Below are 17,093 nucleotides of genomic sequence, written 5' to 3' on the forward strand. Positions count from 1 at the left end.
TTAAACTAATATTCAATTATCAAAATCACACAAATTATGAAAAAATAAACAAATCACATTAAAACTTTCTCAAACCTACAAAGTTTACCATTACTTAACTCACACCCCATTATCTAGACTACATATCAATAAAAACTTTAATAATAAATGACCGCTTGTTTTGTCCTCTCTTTTAAAAGCCATGGCCGTGGCCATTTGTCAATGGCGCCAAAGCACTCTCAAGTATGAAATATAAAAAGTATTTCACAAACCAAAAGTGGTTGACATGGCGCTATCTAATTGGTCAAGCCCCGGTCAGTCCTTATTACCCTAAATTCCTCACCCCACCTTCGGAGTTTTCTCAACCATTTGAATACAAACTTCAGCTCTTCCCCGCTCTTCACACCAAAGTCAGTAGTGCAGTGCATGGCATGCAGGGGAGGATGCGAGCAGGGGCCTCGGTTTCTCCTATTTTCATGGATTTCTTCTGAATTTATCGTCGGTGGTGCTTCAATGTTGCATGCAATACTCAGTCTCACTATACATCTGCCGCCTTTTTGTGTCTTGGTATTCTGCGATGATACTCGTGAGATTCGAGCCCGAGAAAAGCTGGTAAATTGGATTGATTTCCGCCGTTTGGGCAGAGCTTGGGTTCAGGGGACTTTCTTATTGTCTGCATTGTGATTTTTTCATTCGGTTTGCCAGAATTTTTTATTCGGTTTGCCTCTGATGTCGTGCAGGACAGATGATTTTCTTGGCTTCGAATGCTTGGGATTGACGGGCTGAGCAAACCTTATAAAATTGGTTCAGTCTACAAGATGAAGCTCTGAGTTGAGCGTCCTAATTTGATTAGGTGAATCGAGGGTTTTTCGCCAAGGCAATAGTTGCGGTTCAGTGCGACAAATGGCCTCCGTAAGAAAACGAAGAAACACACCGTCGGTATACAAGAGGGAGGCTCCAGACCAAAATGAAGAAGGAAGACCAACTAAAAGTGTGCCACGGGTTAGTTTTTGTAATTCACTTCAAATTTTTGTTGTCCATTTTATTTTATTTTACCACATCCATTTTGGATTTTGCTGAACTTATCATGTGTTTCTGTTTTGGTGCAATTCTTTGATTTTGTTGTGATTCTGCTTGTCCGCTCTTTGATTATTTATTTATCTATTTTTAAATTGTTAACATTTGTTTTGAAATGTTTTCAATAAACTTGGTAGCAAGCTTGCTCTTTCTCATATTGAAAACATACAAGTACAAGTGAAGTGGGCATGACGGTTAAGAACATGTATCCATCCTGTCCTTCGAGGTCTCAGGTTCAAATCCAGAAGAATGTAGGGTCATATCTACACCTGGCGAGACAGCCTGCGAGAGGTGACACATATCTCTGGAGGATTCAAACCTTTGCTGGTGAGGGTTATGAAAGACTTCTGACTTTACCATCAAACTAAGATGCTATTGATTCTCTACCTAATTTCTAGCGCAAGGGTCTCTCAGAACTGAAACATAGGGCCAAGTGTGCACTGGACTTGGATCTACACCTTGCTGATCAAGGAGCTTAGTCTTTGGCTCAAAAGTTGACACCTTCCTCCATTTTTTTTTGTTAACCGAAACAGAATTTATATTCATTTAAAAAAAGACTGCCACCGTAGCATGCAGCATATTACATTGGGCTGTTTCTTTTACCCTTCGATAAGATAGAACAGATTTCTGTAAATACATCAAAAAGTTTTAGACAAACTACCGGGCAAAGATTTCAAGTGGCCTATAACTGGCCTGTTTTACATAGACACCACAAATTCAGATTACTTGATAATACATACTACTGATGACAAACATGGTCACTTTCTTTCTCATCTTGCCCCTCATCAGATCTAGGGGAGCCCGGGCCTCCAATTTCCATTGGGTCTCTGAATTGATCAACTGTCTCATCTTCCTTTGATGCAGCTTGGAGTAAGTTCCCTGTTCTTTTGTTATTGGATGCCACAGAGAGGGATTCCATGCGGTGGGTAAGAAAGAGACTTTGCAGCTTATTACATTCAATTTCAAGAGAGTCTAGCCTCTGTTTTGGACTAACACGATGCTCATTATGTTGGCATTTTGAGTGGTACAGGCCTGTTCCAGCTCTAAAATTTTGGAAGAAACTGCCAATAAAGCACTGCAATTGGCCTGCGTGAACTCCCCATCATGACACAAGACTTTGCGGAGCTATTGAACATCATCATTGCCCATCACAACAAAACCTGCACTATTGGCTTGTAGGAGAGAACGAAATGAATGCTTGAAAGTAAGGGTTAAATTCCAAATTTTGGAAGCACTAAACCTAAGGACCTTGGATGCAACAGAGAAATCTTGAAACCGTGACCTAAGTGAAACTTTGTCCTAGAGATAGAGCATGTAGCGAACTCAGAAGAGCATAAACTTTTAGAGGTCTTTATTTCTTTCCCATTCACACGAAATTAAAAAGCTTTTGACCAACCTATGGCAATTTGGAAAGGAAAAAGTAGGAATTCTAAGTCAGAATTAACCCAATTGCTGAGCAATGACATGTAAAGAGAAATTTACGAGTTATGGGTAGAGCAAGCTCCCTAATTCTTACACAATTCTTGCAGAATATCCCCAATATTGAATGGTGATTTGATCCCCACACAACACTCTTTATTTTGGGCCTTATGGTCTGAAATACCTTAGCAAGGAAATGAAAATGACCCAAAAAGGGGGAACAATGACTTTTTAGGAAGACAAACCTCTCATAAATGAAGAAATTTAAAGGAAATTCAGACCAGATATTACCATGACACCCATTGAAACCACATTCTAAAATACTCAATACAACAAGCCATATTGAAGTACTCCATTGCTTGGACCTTGGCTTTGCCATAATCCCACTTTGATTGTACCAGAGCACACGGTGGCATTCAGTAGCCATGAACCTGATTTTATTTCACATGAGAGCTGGAGTGAGAGATGTCCTCAGACCACCTTTCCCGACACTGATCTAGGTTGCTAGTAATGAATGATTCATATCATAATTGATGCTCATTACTGTCCACTTAACCAAAGATTTATGTGATTGACCTGTTGTCATATCCCCACTTTGAAACAAGGTTCAATGGCTAAGCTTAGAAGCAAATTTAGCTCGATGATTTGCCTCATCAAAGTCTCTTTTTATGTGGAAGAAGGTGACTATTTTGAAGAGAATGACTTGCTTGATTTTAGAAATAATTGTTTTTAGTTTAGATCCTTTGAGGTTGTTTTGATGACAAGCGTTGAGCCCGCAAAGATTGATAAGATTCTCACACTTGTCTCCTAAACTATAGAGAGGCCACACCACAATGCATATGCTTCAACCAGATTATCTAAATTCCCTAGATGCTAGAAATAAGAAGTTATTGAATTTCCTTTAGAATTGTGAAGACTACCCCTCGCACGCCCCATTGAAAAATAGCAAAAATGTGTAACAAGAAAAAACTTGCAAACAATATTTATTATCATTGAATGATAATATTATTTGATGATTTACAATCACTTAGATGGTGTGCTATAGCATTGACTAGTCACGAGTGAGAGGATATGTATTCACCCTTTTGTAACTAATTATTTATCATTCATTATTTTATTTATATCATTAATGAATTAATTATTGTTCTATTTGTAACATTTCCAACCGCTTTAGGGGGTGGTAGGTACAGGGGGTGGGGGTGAGGGGATTATTCTCAATCCCGATGGAAAAATTGAAATTGAGCACTGTTAATTTATGGTTTGTTCTATGCTTAGTGCAGTTTACTTCAATTTCGTATTATTAGCCACTGTTTAGCAATCACATAAACATAAAGTAAAATGCAGATAGAGCATTAATAGATCGACATAAAACAAGCCAAGACAAGAGACACTAGCTGTGGCGGCTAGCTGGGACAAACCCCAATGTGGGGAAACCCTTTGATCAATTCTTCTTTGGTTTTCAATAGTTCAACAGAGAGAAATAGTACAAATACATAAATCTGTAATTTTATGACAGCAGCAACAAACCCTAACTAGCAAAGTCAAATATGGTCAAACAAGATGAAATTGACCTTCAATATGCTTGGTTAATTTCCCGGTCATCTAGTCCTCCAACAACAAGAAGAAGCAGCCCATAAACAGTCCCAAAAACACAGTCAAACTGTAGTGAACTCAAGTCAACTTGTTGCCCCAAACTAGGGTAGTCAACGCTGGTCAAACCAGAGGTCAGATTACCTCGGTTTGCATGCCAAAAAAATTGCGGCTTGCTTAGGAGAGGCTGCCACACCAAAACTGCACTCCTGGAAAGTCAACACTATCCTAAACATCTCGCTGCAGCTTTTGCATCCTCCTTCCTTGCCCTTCTGCGTCCTCCTTCTTCCCATGTGTGAGCTTCTCATCCTTGTGTGTAAACCCAATCAGCGAAGATGAGAAGAATGTGTGAGAGATGAGATGAGTGAATAATGACTCAACCTCACTTGTATTTATATGATATGTTGGGCATGTGTGCCACACATTTAGCTGCTGGCCGACCTTGACAATTTGTAAGTAAATACAAATAAATTCATATCTCCTTAAATACTTGTTGGAATCAGATGATCGTTAGATCACTCCTATACCTCTCGACAAGAGGAATCAAGGAAAAACATCAGCTGCCATAAATAAGATGATCCACATGGAGTTTGGCTCTAGTTGTTAATTTTAACACTCCCTCTCAACTAGGGAGAACTCAATCTGCTAATTCGTCTGACCGTCGGTACTATATTTGCCATCAAATGCAATGCCTTGCACTGCTTGGCTTTGCTGAACTATGAAGAAGAAGAAATGATTGAGGATGTATCATACCATCCTCCACTGACCCGAAGTCAGTCCCAGAGAGTGTGTCATACCACTCTCACTGATCCTAGATGAGTTTCATTGATTCCAGATCAATGGAGGTCATCCTAGCATAGGGAGTACGGTAGATACAACGATATGTCCATTGATAGTACTACTATGGTCCCTAACCCCATTTCCTTGCTCATTGATCAGATGAGAGGTACTTCCCATGAGTCCCAGACTGCATGAGTAGAATGCCTTGACAGGAGAACTTATCATCCCGTCCTTAAGTCGCCATGGGGTATCACAAGGGAAGGTTGAACCTTTTCACCTTGTACATAGCGCACCACTAGGGGAGGGTGAGTCGCCCTGTGGTCGCATGTCTCTCCAAGAAGTACCCCAAGCCCCCTGGAGCTCCCAGAGCTCAATGTATGCATCATACGCGACCCTCATAAGAGGGTCTCTTAGGAAAGACAAGAATTTGACCTTTCTTAGGGGCTTCATCAAAATTGTCAGCGACTCGCTCATCTGTACCGATATGTTGGAGCCTTATTGCTCCCCGCTGCACCATATCCCAGATATTGTGGTACCTGACATCGATATGCTTGGAGCAATCATGAAATAGGAGATTCTTTGATAAACAAATCCCGCTCTGGTTGTCACAAAGGATCACGTAGTATCCAATGTAAATCCAAATAGCTCACTGAAGAGCTTCTGCAACTAGACTGCCTCACAAGAGGCCATACTCGTAGCAATGTACTCTGCCTCAGCGGTGCTCAAAGCCACCAACTTCTACTTGCTGCTCATCCAGGATATCGAGGTAGATCCCAAAGAGAAACAACACTTGGAAGTGCTCTTTCGGTCCACCACACTACCTGCCTAATCAGCATCGGTATGTCCATGTAGTCTCACATCTCTGACAATGTATCTCAACCCATGAGTGACTGTGCCACGAAGGTATCTCAACAGATTCTTGGCACTAATCCAATGTGTGGTGAGGCTCAACCATATGTTGACTCAACGTGTTGATTGTATAACATATATCCGGACGGAGTTCACCAAGAACATCAATGCTTTGATGAGTTGAATACTTGGTAGCATTTTGTAAAATAGGTCTGGTAGCACTATCGCTTAACTTCTTGAAGTCAAGCTCCATCGGGGTAGTCACGGGTTTGCAGTCCACCATACCGAATCTCTCCAATATCTTCACCACATATTTTCCTTGAGATAGGAAAATCTCCCCTGGGTTTTGCCAGACTTCTAGTCCTAGGAAATAGTGCATCAGTCCTAGGTCCTTCTTCTCAAACTTAGAAGCCAACTCCCTCTCTCTCTTACATTGTGAATGAGAGGGTCTGCACCTGTCAAAAAGAGGTCGTCAACGTATAACACCAGTATGAGAGGTTTGTCATCTTCAACCTTAAAGTAAAGGTTAGGGTCGGCTTCACTCCTAGTGAATCCCAACTTCATCAAGTAGCTATCGATCCTCTCATACCATGCTCAGTGTAACGCCCTGTAGTTGGCGAGTCGGCCGGGCGCGCCCACCGATCGATCAAAGTAGTGTGTGAGGAAGACGAGCGACCAAACGGGCGAGACATGTCATGTGGGCGAGGTTGGTCGCACGTTTATACGCGGACGAGTGGGAAACTTGTTCGATCGGGCGATGTTGGCAAAACGGGCGAGTTGAGGTGGGGTGGTCCCGTGTGATGGGCGGGCCGACCTACACTTCGAACGAGTTTTGCAAACGGGCGAGTCGGTTGAAGGTTGAAACGGAGGGTCGGTCGGGTGGCACGACCCCCATTGCCCACCATATATATTGGCGTGTGGAAACATGGCGAAACATCACATGCGATCACCGCTCATATACGAAGTGCAAAGGAACTGGAGGTAGTTGCAGCGGGTAGGCGCAGAACCGCAGGGCGAATGCGCCCGCTGGTCGGGCAGGCAGACACGGAGTTTGGCATGTAGATTGGGTGAACGGGTAGCGCGGGTGGAGGGCTGCAAGAAGGCGCTTGCCCGTCGGTCGGTAGCGCGGGTGGAGGGCTGCACGAAGGCGCCCGCTCGCCGGTTGGAGACTCGGGTGGAGGGTGCACAAAGGCGCCTGCCCGACGGTGAACTCAGGTGGAAGTCTGCACGAAGGCGCCCGCTCGAGGGCGACACGAGCTCGGGTGAGGAGTTTGGGTGGAGGGCTGCACGAGGGCGCGCTCGCTTGACGTGGGCAAGAGACTTTTGGGCTGAACGGTGAAGTGTGGGGGTGCGACCACTGTGCAAGGCGTGCACAAGGTGGGCGCCCGACATGGGTAAAACGCCGGTGGAGCTTCGCTCCCGGTCATTTGTAAATTCTTCAAATTCATAATAAAAGATTATTATTGCATATGAATGGTGTACTCTCTGCTATTTTATGAATGTTTATGATGATGTTATAATGTTAATGGATTCCGCACATTAATATTGTTAATGAAAGATGATGAATGTTAGGCGTAGTTCGCAAAGTAACTTAACAATGGAACATGTTAGCTACTTAGGCGGTGCCGCACCCTTGCCAATTAACGAAAAAAGAATTGGGGGCGTGACAGATGGTATCAGAGCTACTTGCAGAGAACAGACATGTATGCAGGGAAAAGTTATGGAGAAATCATGGATTAACAGTCTGGGTTTCGTGGACTTGATGGTTCATGGCAAGACCATTCAAGCTCTGGTGGACACAGGGGCCACTCATAACTTCATGACGACACGGTTGGCAAAAGAGGTTGGACTGATGATCTTCCCATCAAATGTGGAAGTCAAGGCGGTGAACTCTAGAGCTAAAGTGGCGGGTTTGGCACACGAAGTGCCTGTGCAGATAAAAGACTGGAAGGGTCAGTTGGACTTCATTGTGATGGAGATGAATGATTTTGATATGATACTGGGACAAGATTTCTTGAAAGGCAACAAAGCAATTGTTGCCCCCTTCTGTGATGAGGTGGTGCTGGTTGAACAGTCACAAACTTGGACTTTGCCCACTCATAGGCAAAGGCAGGAAGTCAAGGTGCAACATGTTTTTGCACTGAGTTTGGAGAAGGCTATGAAGGAGTCAGATATGGAGACATATGCGGTGATGTTCAAGGGAGTCGAAGGTGATGGAGTGGGGACGCCTGTTCTAGCCGATATTTCTGAGGTACTGGCCAAATATGCAAGATTTGATGCCTGATGAGCTACCAAAGAAGCTTCCACCAAGGCGTGCAGTGGACCATAGCATTGAGCTTGAGCCAGGGAAGCAACCTTCGGCTAAAGCACCTTATCGGTTGTCAGGACCTGAGTTGGAGGAATTGAAACAACAATTAAAGGAGTTAATTGATGCAGGTTTCATTAGACCTTCAAGGTCCCCCTATGGAGCTCCAGTATTGTTCCAGTGGAAGAAGGATTTGAATGAGCTACGGATGTGCTGTGATTACCATGCACTGAACAAGCAGACGGTAAGGAACATGTATCCTTTGCCATTGGCTGCTGATTGCTTTGACAAGCTTGTGAAAGCCTGAGTGTTTTCCAAGCTGGACTTGAGGCATGGGTATCATCAGGTGCGGATAGCTGAAGGAGACGAGAAGAAGACCACGATAGTAATAAGGTATGGTAGTTTTGAATTCCTTGTTATGCCATTCGGGTTGTGCAGTGCTCCTGCTACGTTTTGTACTTTGATGAATGATGTTCTACGACCATACTTGGATTCGTTCGTAGTAGTATACTTGAACGATATAGTGGTGTACAGTGACAACATGGAGGATCATAAGAAGCACTTGGTGATGGTGTTCGAGGCACTGAAGGCAAATCAGTTGTACTTGAAGAAGTCTAAGTGTGTGTTCGCTCAGATCGAGATTCTGTTCCTTGGACATATAGTGGGTCAAGGGTACATATGGATGGAGCCGAGCAGAGTGAAGGTGATCGAGGACTGGGTTGAACCGCTGAATGTCCATGAGATGAGGGTGTTTTTGGGCATGACCAACTACCAACGAAAGTTTGTAGGGGGGTACTCCAAGGTAACATCATCACTGACAGACCTGTTAAAGAAAGACAAGAGATGGAGTTGGACGGATAAATGTTAGGTGGCATTTGATGATTTGAAGAAGAGGATGGTTACAACACCGATACTGAAATTGCCGGACTTCGAGCGACCGTTTGAGGTACAGACAGAAGCTTCAGATTTTGCCATAGGAGGGGTTCTTATGCAGGATGGGCATCTGGTGGCATACGAGAGTCAGAAGTTGCAGGATAGAGAACAGAGGTATCCGGTACATGAGAAGGAGATGACTGTGATCATTCACTGTCTTCATGTGTGGAGGCATTACCTGATTGGGGAGTCGTTTGTTGTGAAGACGGATAACGTTGCAGCAAGTTATTTTGCATCACAATCGAAGCTTTCTGTGAAGCAAGCTTGTTGTTGGCAGAGTTCGACATGACTATTGAGTATAGACTGGGGAGACACAATGCGGTTGCAGATGCCCTTAGTAGGAAGGGACAACTTGCATCATTGGAAGGGGAAGATCGGGCAGCTAGGAGTAGGAGTCGAATTCAGATGTCAGAAGAGATGCAGAATAAGCTCAAGGAAAGTGTTGAGACCGATACTCAGGCGCAGAATATAGTGAAGCAGATAAAGGAGGGGAAGACATGAAAGTTCTTTCTCCGAGATGGATTCTTGTTCTTTGGAAACCGACTCTATGTTCCAAAGTCATCTGGGCTCAGGAGGCACCTTTTGAAGCAGTGCCACGACTCATTCTTTGGCATTGTTGGAGAGAGGATTCATTTGGGAGAAGATGCAGGAGGATGTAGAGGAGTATGTACATACGTGCATCATCTGTCAACAGGACAAATCGGATAATCAGAGGCAAGGAGGACTGTTGCAGCCTTTACCGATTCTTGAGAGACCATGGATGAGTGTCTCGATGGACTTCATCACTTAGTTGCCACAAGTTCAGGGGTATAATGGGATAATGGTCGTGGTTGATCGTTTTTCCAAGTATGCTGTCTTTGTTCCAACAAAGATGCCTTGTGGAGCCGAGCGGACTGCGGAGTTGTTCTTCAAGAACATAGTGAAGTATTGGGGGATGCCATTAAGCATCGTGTCACACCGAGTTCCGCTTTTTACAGGCAGATTTTGGACTACATTATTCAAGTTAGTCGGGACAGAGTTGTTGATGAGTTCGAGTTACCATCCGCAAACAGATGGATAGACCAAGCGGATCAACGCATTACTGGAGGATTACTTGAGACATTATGTGACGACTGATCAGGAGAATTGGCCTGAACTCTTGGATGTGGCTCAGTTTATCTACAACATACAAAAGAGTTCTGAACGGGGTATAGTCCATTTGAGTTGGTGAATGGACAATGCCAGTCACACCGCATACCGTAGTGACAGGAGGTTTGTTGAGGAGTCCTCATGCAAAGAAGTTCATGAAGGCTTGGGATGAGACCTTGGAGTTGGCATGGTTGCGCTTGCACGAAGCTGCAAGGAGAATGAAGAAATGGGCAGATAAGGGAAGACGGGATGTACACTTTAGTGAGAGAGATATGGTGTTTCTCAGGATTACCAGAGAGCAGTTTCAGCCACCTAAGGGGATTGCGAGCAAACTGACACGGAAGTATGAGGGACCATTTCGAGTGAAAAAGAGTGGGGAAAGTTGCTTACGAGCTGGAGCTTCCACACCATATGCACATGAAGCATCCAGTTTTTCACATGAGTCAGTTGAAGAGATGCAGACTTGATGTTGATCATCTAGAGAGAGCTGAACCATTGAGAGGACCAGCCATGATTGTGGACAAGTCGAATCTAGAGTTGGAAAAGATTATGAGTTTCCGAACTACAGGGATTGGTTGCCACATGAGACAGGAATTTCTTGTCAGATGGAAGAATGCACCGAACGAGGAAAGGTGGGAAACAAAGGACTCACTTTGGAGATGGAAGCGGAAGATTGCGAAGTATGATAGGAAGCTACTGAGGAGAGCTGGATTGTTGAGGGCGACAATGATTTCAGGTGGGGGAGAATGTAGTGCCTTGCGGCTGGTGAGTCGCCTAGGCGCGCCCACTGATCGACCGAAGTAGTGTGCGAGGAAGACGAGCGACCAAATGGGCGAGACATGTCATGTGGGCGAGGTTGGTCGCACGTTTATACGCGGACGAGTTGGAAACTTGTTCGTGGGCCGATCGGGCGATGTTGGCAAAACGAGCGAGTTGAGGTGGGGTGGTCCCGTGTGATGGGCGGGCCGACCTACACTTGGAACGAGTTTTGCAAACGGGCGAGTCGGCTGAAGGTTGAAATGGAGGGTTGCCCGGGTGGCACGACCCCCGCTGCCCACCATATATATTGGCGGGTGGAAACATGGCGAAACATCACATTCGATCACCGCTCATCTACGAAGTGCGAAGGAAGTGGAGGTAGCCGCAGAACCGCAGGGCGAATGTGCCCGCTGGTTGGGTAGGCAGACACGAAGTTTGGCACGTAGATTGGGTGAACGGGTAGTGCGGGTGGAGGGCTGCACGAAGGCGCCTGCCCGTCGGTCGGTAGTGCGGGTGGAGGGCTGCACGAAGGCGCCCGCCCGTCGGTCGGTAGTGCGGGTGGAGGGCTGCACGAAGGCGCCCGCCCGCCGGTTGGAGACTCGGGTGGAGGGTGCACGAAGGCGACCGCTCGACGGTGAACTCGGGTGGAAGTCTGCATGAATGTGCCCGCCCGAGGGCGACACGAGCTCGGGTGAGGAGTTTGGGTGGAGGGCCGCACGAGGGCGCGCCTGCTCGACTTGGGCAAGAGAATTGTGGGCTGAACGGTGAAGTGTGGGGGTGCGACCACCGTGCAAGGCGTGCACGAGGTGGGCGCCCGGCACAAGTAAAATGCCGATGGAGCTTTGCTCCCGGTCATTTGTAAATTCTTCAAATTCATAATAAAATGTTATTATTGCATATGAATGGTGTACTCTTTGCTGTTTTATGAATGTTTATGATGATGTTATAATGTTAATGGATTCTGCACATTAATATTGTTAATGAAAGATGATGAATGTTAGGCGTAGTTCGCAAAGTAACTTAACAATGGAACATGCTAGCCACTTAGGCAGTGCCACACCTTTGCCAATTAACGAAAAAAGAATTGGGGGCGTGACACTCAGGGTGCTTGCGTTAGCCCATAAAGGGCTTTCTTTAACATGCACACGTGAGATTCGTGATCATGAATCTCAAATCCTTTGGGTTGTTCCACATAGGCTTCCTCTTTGATCGAACCATGCAAGAATGCAGTCTTGACATCCATCTGATGTAGGTTCCATCTTTGCGGAGCAGTGAGGGCTATGGTCGAGTGGATGGTGTGTATCTGGCAACAGGTGCAAATATCTCGTCATAGTCTATACCTTCCTTCTGAGAGAAGCCACGAGTGACAAAACGAGCCTTATACTTTTCAGCACTTCCATCAGCCCCATGCTTTATCTTGTAAAGCCATTTCAAAGTGACAACTATTTTGTCATGGGGTTTGGGGACCACATCCTGGACATCATTCTTCATGATTGACTCATATTCCTTAGTCATAGCATCCTTCTATACTTGATGCTTGACAGCTTCGACGAACGATGAAGGCTCATTTTGAATGATCGTGCTCATGAGGGTCAAGTATCCCTGATACCTAGTTGGCTTCTTACTTTCGTGGAAAGTCCCTTTGGGTGCAATGTGTCCTTCGGCATCATCAAGTGTCCCCCAAAGCCATGAAGGCCTTTTCTTAGAAGAAGAAGGCTCTTGCGGAGGGGGATCAATAAGATCCATAGCTTCTTCTACATCGGGCATCATCTCATCTTCCTTTTCCTCTGGTTTCCTGGTGTCAGCTTCTCCAAATTTCCTTAGTATAGGAAGATTGTCAACTTTGCTAAGAGCCATATCTTCGTCAAAGGTGACATCATGGCTAATCTCGAGATCCCTTTGACCAGCCACATAGATTCTATAGCCCTTACTATTTTCGCTATAGCCCACGAAGATTCCTTTCTTTCCAGATGCACCCAATTTATTTCGGCACATGCAAATAGACATGACTTCCAAAAATTCTAAAATGAGATACGTTAGGTTTCTTACCAGGGAACATTTCTTCAGGAGTCTTGGAACCTAATGCTTGATGAGGGCATCAATTTTGCACATATACAACGGTATTCGCAGCTTCGACCCATAGAAACTTTGGAAGCCTTTGATCATGGAGCATAGCATGGACAACTTCTACAATCTTACGGTTCTTCCTTTCCGCCACACCATTCTGCTCAGGAGTATATGGTGTTGTAGTCTCCCTCTTAATGCCAACCTCTTTGCAAAATTCATGGAACTCATTGGATTCATACTCAGTCCCATTATCAGTCCTTAAGATCTTGATCTTCTTTTCGGTTTGATTCTCGATCAAGGCTTTGAAGTGACGAAACTAGGAGAACACTTCATCCTTCTTTTTCAAGAAGTATATCCAAGTCTTGTGAGAATAATCATCTGTAAAAGTGAGGTAATATAAATATCCTCCCAAGGAATTCACAGGCATCATACCAGATATGTCAGAGTGAACCAACTGCAATATATCGGAGGTCTTGCTATGGCTTGAGGGGAATGGTCCCCTTTTGAGCTTTCCTTCGACACATCCAGGACATACACCTTCTTGCTCTAATTTGAACTCGGGCATCCCGGTCACCATTTGTCTCACATCGGGTAGAGCTTTATAATGAAGGTGGGCAAACCTCCAGTGCCATAATTCGGACTAAAGAGATGTGTCACAAGTCATGACACCCAACGGACTTTCTTCGACATGCTATAAAGAGTCAACCCGAAACCCAAGAGTGAAAGCATCTTTGAAATTCTTTTTCCATACACCTACCTTGCCATCGATGAAGGCCACCTTGTAGCCTTTGTCTTCCACTGCCGAAAGGGACACCAAGTTATTTTTGAGATTAGGTACATATAGGACTTCTTGCAAATGAATTGTATTACCCTGATTCAATTATAGAGAGACATTCTCTACGCCTTTCACGAGATATTTGGATTGTCCCCAAGAACAATTTCTAGGTTGGTCTCCTTCTCTATCAGATTAGAGAGAGCTTCTTTGTAACCAGTGAAGTGCCTTGAGGCACTACTGTGAATAAGCCAATTTCCCAGTGATTCTGGGGGAGCAGTAGTAGAGAGGGTCGTTGGTAGATAATATTCATCTTGCTTATTGTTAACAACGTTAGATTCATACCTGGAGTTTCTTGCCTTCTTGGAGGGTTGACCATTTCCTTGATTTCCGTCATTCCTCTTTCCTTTGCCATTGAACCTACCCTTCCTTTGATTGTTGTTGGAATTGCCTCGGGAGTGATTTTGATCATCGTCATGAGATGTGTCCTTTCTATCAGGGCACTCCCTTGCAGAGTGGCCAATTTTGTTGCAAATGTAACATCTACCTTCCCTTCCACCTTTTGGTCCGGCCTTTCCCTTAGATTTTGCCCCGAAATTATTTCTCCTTTTAGCATGAGAGGAGAATGCAACGGGATTGCCTCTAAGTGCAGACATTTCCTGCTCTTCCATCCTTGTTTCTTCTTGAATGCATCTCGCCATCAGTTCCTCAAATGATCCGGATTTAAACAGGAACGTAACAAATTACAGAGATAACCATATACACAAAGATGCAGCGGAAATAATACTTCACTTCATTAATGGAAAATACTGAAATATGCTTACAAACAGAAATGGCAATAAACTAGCTAGGGCGATGGTAGCTTATCTCTGAGAAGAGATGTGATGGCTACATGCCTCTGAACTGTGTTACAATGAGGCTCGAAGGCCTATTTATTGTTGAGAAACAATGGAAAAACCCTTAACATTCCAAAACCTAACCCTAGGAGATGAAACGCCAAACTGTGGGCCCCGTTTGGGGGTAAGTTGGTACATCAACTTCCCGGGGTCGTAACTTTGGCATATGATCTCCGTTTGACGCGTACAATAGCTCATTAGAAAGATCTATCCGAGCACTATCATTGTTGGAACGGGCAACACTGGTCCATTCCATGGACTCGTGTTGCCCCCGGATTCCCCAAAAAACGTCGTTTAGGGCCTCAAAACGGCTCCGGAAGTTCAGGACCCGAAAAACTGCTAAAAATAGTAAGTTGTGCTACAATTAAGGAAACTGAAAATGCTGAGAAAGACAATGGTGGGGGTCCAGGTGGACTTGGCAGGTGGCCACCAATATCCACCTGGATCATTCCTCCCCCCTTAGGAAGCAATGGTCCCCATTGCGTTGAGCTCCTCCATGAGATGAGGAAACTTCTGCTGAACTTGTTCCCTGGTGAGCCACTTGCCCTGCTGAAGGAGTTGGCCCGCTTTGACAACTCGATACAGTTGGATATTCTGTTGGCGAGTGTTCTTGATCTGTGTGTCCATGATCCGATCAGTTGCAGCTTGTTCCATGCAATCTGGATTTAATTCTGTGGGTTTGAGCTGTTCTGCAATGTCGGATGTGTCTAGCAACGGTGGAAAGTATGGCCGAAGGCGGTCCACATTAAATACTGGGTGCAGGCCAAGGAATGGGGGAATGCTGAGCTCAAATGCATTGTCTCCCATAGCCTTAGTAATGGTGTAAGGACCATATCGGAGTGGTCTCAATTTCCGATAGGCTCCAGTAAGGCGTTCCTTTTGCAAATGCAACCAGACTTTGTCGCCCACCTGAAACTTGTGTGGCACCCGATGTTGATCATGTCGCTGCTTGTACTTGGCATTTGATTTCTCAAGAATGTCATGGACCTGCTGGCGAATATGTTGGATGCGCTCAATGAAGCTGGTGGCCTTATCTGTTTCGGACTGGACATGAGCTGAATTCATGTGAGTAGCTGCAAGTGGCATGGCCACATCAATGGGGCATAGTGGCTGGAATCCCAAACCCACCTGAAAAGGGCTATGTTCAGTGGAGCTGTGAAGAGCTCGGTTGTAGCTGTGCTGAACGTAGGGGAGGCTCTCGTCCCATGTGCGTGGATGCTTTGAGTTATACATGCGCAGAATGTGCACAATCATCCTGTTGACAACCTCTGTCTGGCCATCAGTTTGAGGATGGAAGGCTGTGGACTTCGTGAGTTTGGTGTCCAGCATTGACCAGAGACTGGACCAAAAGGTGCTGAGAAACCGACTGTCCCGATCTGAGATGATAGACTGTGGGATCCCAAAGTGCACCCACACTCGTTCAAAGAAGAGTTTAGCAGTGGCTTCTGCTGTGATATTCTTCTTGCAGGCCATCATAATGGCCATCTTTGAGAACCTGTCGACGACCACAAAAACACAGTCATTTCCATGCTTAGTGGAAGGAAGGCCTGACATGTAATCCATGGAGATGGATTCCCAAGGTCGACTAGGGGTAGGCAACGGGGTATAGAGGCCTTGCTTCTTAATGGTCGGTTTGGCAATGGCACAGGCAGTACATGATCGGATGTACTTCCCAACATCCTGTCGAAGATTCGGCCAATAGAAATAGTTTTGCAGTACTGCCACTGTTTTCTCGACCCCGAAATGCCCAGCAGCCCGACTGTAGTGTGCTTCCCAAATCATCTTGGCACGCTCGCTTGAAGGAACACAAAGGTGACCGAGGTGGCATAATAGGGCATCCTGGAGGTGAAAATCTGCAACCTGCCGACCCTCCAAGAGTGTCTGGTATGTGTGGCCGAATTCTGGGTCGCTTTTGTAGAGAAGTGGCCAATCAGAAGTCTCGTGCCCGCAAGAGTTGAGCACGGTGGTTAGCGCCATGATCGGTGGTCGACTGAGGCAATCTGCAACATTATTGGTGCTGCCCTTTTTATACTTGATATTCAAGTGAAACTGTTGCAGGTATGTAGACCACTTCTGATGGCGATCATTCTGCAATTTCCCTTGGGTCTGTATGAACTGCAGAGGTCGGTGGTCTGTGTGGATGACCGTTTCTTTCCCCAAAATGTAATGCTTCCATTGTCGGCAGGCCTGTACAATGGAATACATCTCTTTATCATAAGTGGGGTACTTCCGGACTGTGTCTGAAAGTGTTTCATTGTGATATGCCACTGGATGTCCATGTTGAGTAAGGACTGCCCCAATAGCATAGTCAGAGGCATCTGTCTCGACCTCAAATGGTTGTTGTAAATCTGGTAACGCGAGCACTGGTGCCGTGCAGAGGCGATCCTTCAACTCCCTGAATGCCTTCTGTTGAGATTCAGACCAAAAGAATTTTGCTTTCACCCCGCCCTTGGTGACTTGACTCAAGGGCCAAGAAATATGAGAAAATCCCAACACAAACCTGCGGTAGAAGTTGGCAAGACCTAGAAAGCTGCGGAGC

At 45.3% G+C, this 17,093-nt stretch overlaps 1 protein-coding gene across 3 annotated transcripts in view; it reads left to right on the forward strand.

Annotated features, from left to right (window-relative positions):
* The first annotated feature begins 314 nt into the window (after positions 1 to 314).
* LOC149157695 (protein ALWAYS EARLY 3-like) overlaps positions 315 to 17,093 on the forward strand; it is a 422,957-nt gene continuing 406,178 nt past the window's right edge. For all 3 annotated transcript variants that reach the window (XM_089435959.1, XM_089435960.1, XM_089435961.1), the window contains exons 1-2: positions 315 to 591; positions 720 to 981. In XM_089435959.1, coding sequence (XP_089292085.1) covers positions 883 to 981 — 99 coding nt within the window. In that variant the 5' untranslated portion in view covers positions 315 to 591; positions 720 to 882. The remainder of the gene's footprint in view (positions 592 to 719; positions 982 to 17,093) is intronic.

The sequence above is a fragment of the Pinus tabuliformis genome, chromosome 5_2, assembly GCF_031772625.1.
Source record: "Pinus tabuliformis cultivar Carrire ecotype Pingquan chromosome 5_2, CPIR1, whole genome shotgun sequence".
Classification (NCBI taxonomy): domain Eukaryota; kingdom Viridiplantae; phylum Streptophyta; class Pinopsida; order Pinales; family Pinaceae; genus Pinus; species Pinus tabuliformis.